We start from the raw sequence: 11,142 nt of genomic DNA on the forward strand, positions 1-11,142 counted from the left end.
AGTGGTTAAAGGGTTAATCAGATTAATTTTGGAAATAAAAATGCGTACTTGCATGAAGGTCCTATATTCGGCACTTTGTAGCCCTCCTTCCGCCATTCTCATGCGCTCCTGCTCATCCAGCTGCATGGCGATAGAAGATAATTCCACGGGGCTGAAGTACTCTCCTTGGAGCAGGTTGTTCAGGCAGTGCTGGGCACACAGAGAGGCCTCTTGCTGGAATACAGAAAGGGGGGAGTCACATATTTAAAGGGTCGGTCCACCCAGAAGTGTTGGGGGGTCGGGGGGGGAGCTGTCACCTGCTGGAGTTCTAGATTTATTGTTGACTGCAGCAGGAAGATTGCCCACCTACCTCTTCTGCTCAGCTTGGGTTGCTCTCGCTCTGAATGCTGCACTCACCCAAAATGCAATATTGGAAATGCAATGGAGAGGGAGGAGCCATGACGGGATCCAATTGTCAGACATCCACCAGAAACTGACATTTAACTACTTTAATATCAGCCGGTAATTCCCTGTCCAAGGCCATTTTTAGGTGATATGATCGTTTGACCGACAATTACTCTACCACATAACATCTTTTTTTTATTTTCCCCAGACAGGGCTTTCTATTGGTGGTGTTAGATAACCGCAATGAATGTTTTATGATTTACTGCAATAAGAGGAAACACCAATAATTTGGGATTGCCAACAATGGTGGTCAGTGGCACTGCGTGGTGCCTCCTCCTCTCTTGGGGGAGGACAGGGATGTGGGGTCTCGCTCTCTGGCGAGGACAGGGATGTGGGGTCTCGCTCTCTGGCGAGGACAGGGATGTGGGGTCTCGCTCTCTGGCGAGGACAGGGATGTGGGGTCTCGCTCTCTGGCGAGGACAGGGATGTGGGGTCTCGCTCTCTGGCGAGGACAGGGATGTGGGGACTCGCTCTCTGGCGAGGACAGGGATGTGGGGTCTCTCTCGGTCTCTCTCTGGCGAGGACAGGGATGTGGGGTCTCTCTCGGTCTCTCTCTGGCGAGGACAGGGATGTGGGGTCTCTCTCGGTCTCTCTCTGGCGAGGACAGGGATGTGGGGTCTCTCTCGGTCTCTCTCTGGTGAAGACAGGGATGTGGGGTCTCTCTCTGGTGAGGACAGGGATGTGGGGTCTCTCTCTGGTGAGGACAGGGATGTGGGGTCTCTCTCTGGTGAGGACAGGGATGTGGGGTCTCTCTCTCTGGTGAGGACAGGGATGTGGGGTCTCTCTCTCTGGTGAGGACAGGGATGTGGGGTCTCTCTCTCTGGTGAGGACAGGGATGTGGGGTCTCTCTCTCTGGTGAGGACAGGGATGTGGGGTCTCTCTCTCTGGTGAGGACAGGGATGTGGGGTCTCTCTCTCTGGTGAGGACAGGGATGTGGGGTCTCTCTCTCTGGTGAGGACAGGGATGTGGGGTCTCTCTCTCTGGTGAGGACAGGGATGTGGGGTCTCTCTCTCTGGTGAGGACAGGGATGTGGGGTCTCTCTCTCTGGTGAGGACAGGGATGTGGGGTCTCTCTCTCTGGTGAGGACAGGGATGTGGGGTCTCTCTCTCTGGTGAGGACAGGGATGTGGGGTCTCTCTCTCTGGTGAGGACAGGGATGTGGGGTCTCTCTCTCTGGTGAGGACAGGGATGTGGGGTCTCTCTCTCTGGTGAGGACAGGGATGTGGGGTCTCTCTCTCTGGTGAGGACAGGGATGTGGGGTCTCTCTCTCTGGTGAGGACAGGGATGTGGGGTCTCTCTCTCTGGTGAGGACAGGGATGTGGGGTCTCTCTCTCTGGTGAGGACAGGGATGTGGGGTCTCTCTCTCTGGTGAGGACAGGGATGTGGGGTCTCTCTCTCTGGTGAGGACAGGGATGTGGGGTCTCTCTCTCTGGTGAGGACAGGGATGTGGGGTCTCTCTCTCTGGTGAGGACAGGGATGTGGGGTCTCTCTCTCTGGTGAGGACAGGGATGTGGGGTCTCTCTCTCTGGTGAGGACAGGGATGTGGGGTCTCTCTCTCTGGTGAGGACAGGGATGTGGGGTCTCTCTCTCTGGTGAGGACAGGGATGTGGGGTCTCTCTCTCTGGTGAGGACAGGGATGTGGGGTCTCTCTCTCTGGTGAGGACAGGGATGTGGGGTCTCTCTCTCTGGTGAGGACAGGGATGTGGGGTCTCTCTCTCTGGTGAGGACAGGGATGTGGGGTCTCTCTCTCTGGTGAGGACAGGGATGTGGGGTCTCTCTCTCTGGTGAGGACAGGGATGTGGGGTCTCTCTCTCTGGTGAGGACAGGGATGTGGGGTCTCTCTCTCTGGTGAGGACAGGGATGTGGGGTCTCTCTCTCTGGTGAGGACAGGGATGTGGGGTCTCTCTCTCTGGTGAGGACAGGGATGTGGGGTCTCTCTCTCTGGTGAGGACAGGGATGTGGGGTCTCTCTCTCTGGTGAGGACAGGGATGTGGGGTCTCTCTCTCTGGTGAGGACAGGGATGTGGGGTCTCTCTCTCTGGTGAGGACAGGGATGTGGGGTCTCTCTCTCTCTGGTGAGGACAGGGATGTGGGGTCTCTCTCTCTCTGGTGAGGACAGGGATGTGGGGTCTCTCTCTCTCTCTCTGGTGAGGACAGGGATGTGGGGTCTCTCTCTCTCTCTCTCTGGTGAGGACAGGGATGTGGGGTCTCTCTCTCTCTCTCTGGTGAGGACAGGGATGTGGGGTCTCTCTCTCTCTGGTGAGGACAGGGATGGGCTCTCTCTCTCTCTGGTGAGGACAGGGATGGGCTCGCTCTCTCTCTGGTGAGGACAGGGATGGGCTCGCTCTCTCTCTGGTGAGGACAGGGATGGGCTCGCTCTCTGGTGAGGGCAGGGAGGGGGTCTCTCTCTGGTGAGGGCAGGGAGGGGGTCTCTCTCTCTCTCTCTGGTGAGGGCAGGGAGGGGGTCTCTCTCTCTCTCTCTGGTGAGGGCAGGGAGGGGGTCTCTCTCTCTCTCTCTGGTGAGGGCAGGGAGGGGGTCTCTCTCTCTCTCTGGTGAGGGCAGGGAGGGGGTCTCTCTCTCTCTCTCTCTGGTGAGGACAGGGATGTGGGGTCTCTCTCTCTCTGGTGAGGACAGGGATGTGGGGTCTCTCTCTCTATCTCTCTCTGGTGAGGACAGGGATGTGGGGTCTCTCTCTCTCTGGTGAGGACAGGGATGTGGGGTCTCTCTCTCTCTGGTGAGGACGGGGATGTGGGGTCTCTCTCTCTCTGGTGAGGACAGGGATGGGGGTCTCTCTCTCTCTCTGGTGAGGACAGGGATGGGGGTCTCTCTCTCTCTCTGGTGAGGACAGGGATGGGGGTCTCTCTCTCTCTCTCTGGTGAGGACAGGGATGGGGGTCTCTCTCTCTCTCTCTCTCTCTGGTGAGGACAGGGATGTGGGGTCTCTCTCTCTCTGGTGAGGACAGGGATGTGGGGTCTCTCTCTCTCTGGTGAGGACAGGGATGTGGGGTCTCTCTCTCTCTGGTGAGGACAGGGATGTGGGGTCTCTCTCTCTCTGGTGAGGACAGGGATGTGGGGTCTCTCTCTCTCTGGCGAGGACAGGGATGTGGGGTCTCTCTCTGGCGAGGACAGGGATGTGGGGTCTCTCTCTCTCTGGTGAGGACAGGGATGTGGGGTCTCTCTCTCTCTCTCTCTCTCTGGTGAGGACAGGGATGTGGGGTCTCTCTCTCTCTGGTGAGGACAGGGATGTGGGGTCTCTCTCTCTCTGGTGAGGACAGGGATGGGGTCTCTCTCTATCTGGTGAGGACAGGGATGGGGTCTCTCTCTCTCTCTGGTGAGGACAGGGATGGGGTCTCTCTCTCTCTCTGGTGAGGACAGGGATGGGGTCTCTCTCTCTCTGGTGAGGACAGGGATGGGGTCTCTCTCTCTCTCTGGTGAGGACAGGGATGGGGTCTCTCTCTCTGGTGAGGACAGGGATGGGGTCTCTCTCTCTCTCTGGTGAGGACAGGGATGGGGTCTCTCTCTCTCTCTCTGGTGAGGACAGGGATGTGGGGTCTCTCTCTCTATCTCTCTCTGGTGAGGACAGGGATGTGGGGTCTCTCTCTCTCTGGTGAGGACAGGGATGTGGGGTCTCTCTCTCTCTGGTGAGGACAGGGATGTGGGGTCTCTCTCTCTCTGGTGAGGACGGGGATGTGGGGTCTCTCTCTCTCTGGTGAGGACGGGGATGTGGGGTCTCTCTCTCTCTGGTGAGGACAGGGATGTGGGGTCTCTCTCTCTCTCTGGTGAGGACAGGGATGTGGGGTCTCTCTCTCTCTGGTGAGGACAGGGATGTGGGGTCTCTCTCTCTCTGGTGAGGACAGGGATGGGGTCTCTCTCTCTCTGGTGAGGACAGGGATGGGGGTCTCTCTCTCTCTGGTGAGGACAGGGATGGGGGTCTCTCTCTCTCTCTGGTGAGGACAGGGATGGGGGTCTCTCTCTCTCTCTGGTGAGGACAGGGATGTGTGGTCTCTCTCTGGTGAGGACAGGGATGTGGGGTCTCTCTCTCTCTCTCTCTGGTGAGGACAGGGATGTGGGGTCTCTCTCTCTCTCTCTCTCTCTGGTGAGGACAGGGATGTGGGGTCTCTCTCTCTGGTGAGGACAGGGATGTGGGGTCTCTTTCTCTCTGGTGAGGACAGGGATGTGGGGTCTCTTTCTCTCTGGTGAGGACAGGGATGTGGGGTCTCTTTCTCTCTGGTGAGGACAGGGATGTGGGGTCTCTCTCTCTCTGGTGAGGACAGGGATGTGGGGTCTCTCTCTCTGGTGAGGACAGGGATGTGGGGTCTCTCTCTCTGGTGAGGACAGGGATGTGGGGTCTCTCTCTCTCTGGTGAGGACAGGGATGTGGGGTCTCTCTCTCTCTCTCTCTGGTGAGGACAGGGATGTGGGGTCTCTCTCTGGTGAGGACAGGGATGTGGGGGTCTCTCTCTCTCTGGTGAGGACAGGGATGTGGGGTCTCTCTCTCTCTGGTGAGGACAGGGATGTGGGGTCTCTCTCTCTCTGGTGAGGACAGGGATGTGGGGTCTCTCTCTCTCTGGTGAGGACAGGGATGTGGGGTCTCTCTCTCTCTCTCTCTCTCTGGTGAGGACAGGGATGTGGGGTCTCTCTCTCTCTCTCTCTCTGGTGAGGACAGGGATGTGGGGTCTCTCTCTCTCTCTCTCTGGTGAGGACAGGGATGTGGGGTCTCTCTCTCTCTCTCTGGTGAGGACAGGGATGGGGGTCTCTCTCTCTCTCTGGTGAGGACAGGGATGTGGGGTCTCTCTCTCTCTCTCTGGTGAGGACAGGGATGTGGGGTCTCTCTCTCTCTCTCTGGTGAGGACAGGGATGTGGGGTCTCTCTCTCTCTGGTGAGGACAGGGATGTGGGGTCTCTCTCTCTCTGGTGAGGACAGGGATGTGGGGTCTCTCTCTCTCTGGTGAGGACAGGGATGTGGGGTCTCTCTCTCTCTGGTGAGGACAGGGATGTGGGGTCTCTCTCTCTCTGGTGAGGACAGGGATGTGGGGTCTCTCTCTCTCTGGTGAGGACAGGGATGTGGGGTCTCTCTCTCTGGTGAGGACAGGGATGGGGGTCTCTCTCTCTCTGGTGATGACAGGGATGTGGGGTCTCTCTCTCTCTGGTGAGGACAGGGATGTGGGGTCTCTCTCTCTCTCTGGTGAGGACAGGGATGTGGGGTCTCTCTCTCTCTCTCTGGTGAGGACAGGGATGGGGTCTCTCTCTCTCTCTCTGGTGAGGACAGGGGTGTGGGGTCTCTCTCTCTCTCTCTGGTGAGGACAGGGATGGGGTCTCTCTCTCTCTCTCTGGTGAGGACAGGGGTGGGGTCTCTCTCTCTCTCTCTGGTGAGGACAGGGATGTGGGGTCTCTCTCTCTCTCTCTGGTGAGGACAGGGATGTGGGGTCTCTCTCTCTCTGGTGAGGACAGGGATGTGGGGTCTCTCTCTCTCTGGTGAGGACAGGGATGTGGGGTCTCTCTCTCTCTGGTGAGGACAGGGATGTGTGGTCTCTCTCTCTCTGGTGAGGACAGGGATGTGGGGTCTCTCTCTCTCTGGTGAGGACAGGGATGTGGGGTCTCTCTCTCTCTCTGGTGAGGACAGGGATGTGGGGTCTCTCTCTCTCTCTGGTGAGGACAGGGATGTGGGGTCTCTCTCTCTCTCTGGTGAGGACAGGGATGTGGGGTCTCTCTCTCTCTGGTGAGGACAGGGATGTGGGGTCTCTCTCTCTGGTGAGGACAGGGATGTGGGGTCTCTCTCTCTGGTGAGGACAGGGATGTGGGGTCTCTCTCTCTGGTGAGGACAGGGATGTGGGGTCTCTCTCTCTGGTGAGGACAGGGATGTGGGGTCTCTCTCTCTGGTGAGGACAGGGATGTGGGGTCTCTCTCTGGTGAGGACAGGGATGTGGGGTCTCTCTCTCTGGTGAGGACAGGGATGTGGGGTCTCTCTCTCTGGTGAGGACAGGGATGTGGGGTCTCTCTCTCTGGTGAGGACAGGGATGTGGGGTCTCTCTCTCTGGTGAGGACAGGGATGTGGGGTCTCTCTCTCTGGTGAGGACAGGGATGTGGGGTCTCTCTCTCTGGTGAGGACAGGGATGTGGGGTCTCTCTCTCTGGTGAGGACAGGGATGTGGGGTCTCTCTCTCTGGTGAGGACAGGGATGTGGGGTCTCTCTCTCTGGTGAGGACAGGGATGTGGGGTCTCTCTCTCTGGTGAGGACAGGGATGTGGGGTCTCTCTCTCTGGTGAGGACAGGGATGTGGGGTCTCTCTCTCTGGTGAGGACAGGGATGTGGGGTCTCTCTCTCTCTGGTGAGGACAGGGATGTGGGGTCTCTCTCTCTCTGGTGAGGACAGGGATGTGGGGTCTCTCTCTCTCTGGTGAGGACAGGGATGTGGGGTCTCTCTCTCTCTGGTGAGGACAGGGATGTGGGGTCTCTCTCTCTCTGGTGAGGACAGGGATGTGGGGTCTCTCTCTCTCTGGTGAGGACAGGGATGTGGGGTCTCTCTCTCTCTGGTGAGGACAGGGATGTGGGGTCTCTCTCTCTCTGGTGAGGACAGGGATGTGGGGTCTCTCTCTCTCTGGTGAGGACAGGGATGTGGGGTCTCTCTCTCTCTGGTGAGGACAGGGATGTGGGGTCTCTCTCTCTCTGGTGAGGACAGGGATGTGGGGTCTCTCTCTCTCTGGTGAGGACAGGGATGTGGGGTCTCTCTCTCTCTGGTGAGGACAGGGATGTGGGGTCTCTCTCTCTCTGGTGAGGACAGGGATGTGGGGTCTCTCTCTCTCTGGTGAGGACAGGGATGTGGGGTCTCTCTCTCTCTGGTGAGGACAGGGATGTGGGGTCTCTCTCTCTCTGGTGAGGACAGGGATGTGGGGTCTCTCTCTCTCTGGTGAGGACAGGGATGTGGGGTCTCTCTCTCTCTGGTGAGGACAGGGATGTGGGGTCTCTCTCTCTCTGGTGAGGACAGGGATGTGGGGTCTCTCTCTCTCTGGTGAGGACAGGGATGTGGGGTCTCTCTCTCTCTGGTGAGGACAGGGATGTGGGGTCTCTCTCTCTCTGGTGAGGACAGGGATGTGGGGTCTCTCTCTGGTGAGGACAGGGATGTGGGGGTCTCTCTCTCTCTGGTGAGGACAGGGATGTGGGGTCTCTCTCTCTCTGGTGAGGACAGGGATGTGGGGTCTCTCTCTCTCTGGTGAGGACAGGGATGTGGGGTCTCTCTCTCTCTGGTGAGGACAGGGATGGGGGTCTCTCTCTCTCTGGTGAGGACAGGGATGGGGTCTCTCTCTCTCTGGTGAGGACAGGGATGGGGTCTCTCTCTCTCTCTGGTGAGGACAGGGATGGGGTCTCTCTCTCTCTGGTGAGGACAGGGATGGGGTCTCTCTCTCTCTCTGGTGAGGACAGGGATGGGGTCTCTCTCTCTCTCTGGTGAGGACAGGGATGGGGTCTCTCTCTCTCTCTGGTGAGGACAGGGATGGGGTCTCTCTCTCTCTGGTGAGGACAGGGATGTGGGGTCTCTCTCTCTCTCTGGTGAGGACAGGGATGGGGTCTCTCTCTCTCTGGTGAGGACAGGGATGGGGTCTCTCTCTCTCTGGTGAGGACAGGGATGGGGTCTCTCTCTCTCTGGTGAGGACAGGGATGGGGTCTCTCTCTCTCTGGTGAGGACAGGGATGGGGTCTCTCTCTCTCTGGTGAGGACAGGGATGGGGTCTCTCTCTCTCTGGTGAGGACAGGGATGGGGTCTCTCTCTCTCTGGTGAGGACAGGGATGGGGTCTCTCTCTCTCTGGTGAGGACAGGGATGGGGTCTCTCTCTCTCTGGTGAGGACAGGGATGGGGTCTCTCTCTCTCTGGTGAGGACAGGGATGGGGTCTCTCTCTCTCTGGTGAGGACAGGGATGGGGTCTCTCTCTCTCTCTGGTGAGGACAGGGATGGGGTCTCTCTCTCTCTCTGGTGAGGACAGGGATGGGGTCTCTCTCTCTCTCTGGTGAGGACAGGGATGGGGTCTCTCTCTCTCTCTGGTGAGGACAGGGATGGGGTCTCTCTCTCTCTCTGGTGAGGACAGGGATGGGGTCTCTCTCTCTCTCTGGTGAGGACAGGGATGGGGTCTCTCTCTCTCTCTGGTGAGGACAGGGATGGGGTCTCTCTCTCTCTCTGGTGAGGACAGGGATGGGGTCTCTCTCTCTCTCTGGTGAGGACAGGGATGGGGTCTCTCTCTCTCTCTCTGGTGAGGACAGGGATGGGGTCTCTCTCTCTCTCTGGTGAGGACAGGGATGGGGTCTCTCTCTCTCTCTGGTGAGGACAGGGATGGGGTCTCTCTCTCTCTCTGGTGAGGACAGGGATGGGGTCTCTCTCTCTCTCTGGTGAGGACAGGGATGGGGTCTCTCTCTCTCTCTGGTGAGGACAGGGATGGGGTCTCTCTCTCTCTCTGGTGAGGACAGGGATGGGGTCTCTCTCTCTCTCTGGTGAGGACAGGGATGGGGTCTCTCTCTCTCTCTGGTGAGGACAGGGATGGGGGTCTCTCTCTCTCTCTGGTGAGGACAGGGATGGGGTCTCTCTCTCTCTCTGGTGAGGACAGGGATGGGGTCTCTCTCTCTCTCTGGTGAGGACAGGGATGGGGTCTCTCTCTCTCTCTGGTGAGGACAGGGATGGGGTCTCTCTCTCTCTCTCTTGTGAGGACAGGGATGGGGTCTCTCTCTCTCTCTGGTGAGGACAGGGATGGGGTCTCTCTCTCTCTCTTGTGAGGACAGGGATGGGGTCTCTCTCGGGTGAGGTCAGGGATATCTCTCTCTCTCTTTTTTTCCTCTCTCAGGTAGGCCCCTCTCACATCCTCGGTCTAGGGTAGTATTGAGCTTCCACACACAAGACCCTCAGCCCCCCATAGCTCTTCCCGGCTCCCTCGCCTCCCACTTACTTTCTCGTGAAAGATCACCTCCATGTTTATTTGTCTCAGCAGGCGACCCCGCCCCTCCCGCACACGACACGGCTGTGCCGGTAGTAAACCGTCCAATCGATGTAAGTGTATCCTGTCACCTGACCACGCGTCCTCTTCCAGTCAGCTGACCAGCTTAGGAGTCACATGACACACATAGAACGCCCAAAGACGTCAGTGTCCTGCGGCCGCCATATTGGAAGCTGGCAACTTGCCACCACTGGTGGGAATCGTGTGAAGACACTGCTGAAAGGACTTTGTCCAAGCTGAATAAGTAAATAAGATCGAAATAAATTGGTCCTGTGTATTTATCTTGAATCTCGGTGTGCTTTGTGTATTTCTTACAGATCTGTGCAGTAATCTGGTGTGAGATTTCTGTATGTAATAAAGACCGCTCTCCCTCCCTATGCAGGGTGACTGGTCTTGTCTCCGCCCCCTCCTGTAGTTTTCTGTAGTGGGTGGAGCCTGCCATGCCCCTGCCTCAGCTCTACTCCCTGCACAGCCCATGATGACTGTACCTGAGAATGAAGCAGAATAGACCCAGTTAATGCGGTTATGGCCAATATTTTTTGCAGTTGCCGAGTCATCAGGGAAATCGTTACAATCACTCCGGACCAAAGTATGCGTTCAACTACGTCTCAGTCAGGGCCATCTTTCAGGAGGGGCAAAGAGAGAAGCTGCCCCGGGCCCCATCATTTTAATGGGGCCCAAAGCAGCTGCCGCTTGAGCCCACGCTGCCCAGGGTTGACATTGTCAACAGTGGCCTGGATTCAAGAAGCAATTGCGCCTCTGTAACCATAGTTACACAGCGCAATTAATTACTTGCCCCGGCGTAACGAATGCTCCTGATTCAGGAACCTCGTTACGCCGACTGCAGCCGAAGATATGCGCGGCATAAGGCTCTTATGCCCGCATATCTTAGGCTGCATTCTTGCGATGGCCGCTAGGTGGCGTTACCATTGTGCTCAGCGTATAGTATGCAAATTGCATACTAACGCCGATTCATAACGTTACGCGAGCCCTGCGTACGCAGTTTACGTCATTTTACGTATACCCGTCGTTCCCGCGTCGCAAAATTTCAAATTTACGTAGTTTGGGTAAGTGATTCGTGAATGGCGCTGGACGCCATTCACGTTCACTTTGAAGCAAATGACGTCCTTGCGACGTCATTTGCCGCAATGCACGTCGGGAAAGTTTCCCGACGGAGCATGCGCTCTACGATCGGCGCGGGAACGCACCTAATTTAAATGATTCCCGTCCCCTACGGGATCATTTAAATTGCGCGCGCTTACGCCGGGCATTTTGCCAGCGCGCCCACGCAATTTACGGAGCTACTGCTCCGTGAATCAAGGGCAGCGCAGTAAATTTGCGGGGGCGCAGGGCAAAAACGTTACCCTGCGCCTCCGTAAAAAAAAGCGCAATTGTACCTGAATCTAGCCCAGTATATTTAGCACTGGCAGGCACTTCCACCAAAAGTCACTAGCAGCTCTGGGCAGGTGCCACAGAAGGAAGTGTTGCATGACCGTGCAATTGTCATTCAAAGTGTGACAGCGCTGAAAATTGACCTGTGCAGGAAGGGGGTAAAAGTGCCCAGTAGGCAAGTGGCTAACAGAGTCTGATCATCACCCCCAGGTCTAATGAGCATTTAACCATTGCAGTGCAACTGCAAAGGGATTGTTATCTCCATTCTGGAATTAAAACAATTTTAAAACTCACCTCCACTGCGCAGTTCGTTTTGCACAGAGTGACCCCGAACCTCC

General features: G+C 57.1%; 1 protein-coding gene across 1 annotated transcript in view; it reads right to left on the reverse strand.

Moving 5' to 3' along the window:
• Nucleotides 1–9,482, reverse strand: part of ATXN3 (ataxin 3) — a 41,460-nt gene extending 31,978 nt beyond the window's left edge. The window contains exons 1-2 of the mRNA XM_040333838.1: nt 9,365–9,482; nt 49–213 (exon numbers count right to left, since the gene is read on the reverse strand). Of these exons, the coding sequence (XP_040189772.1) occupies nt 49–213; nt 9,365–9,388 (189 nt within the window). The 5' untranslated portion in view covers nt 9,389–9,482. The remainder of the gene's footprint in view (nt 1–48; nt 214–9,364) is intronic.
• Between the last annotated feature and the right edge of the window lie 1,660 nt (nt 9,483–11,142).

Source organism: Rana temporaria, chromosome 13 (assembly GCF_905171775.1).
Source record: "Rana temporaria chromosome 13, aRanTem1.1, whole genome shotgun sequence".
NCBI classification, from domain to species: domain Eukaryota; kingdom Metazoa; phylum Chordata; class Amphibia; order Anura; family Ranidae; genus Rana; species Rana temporaria.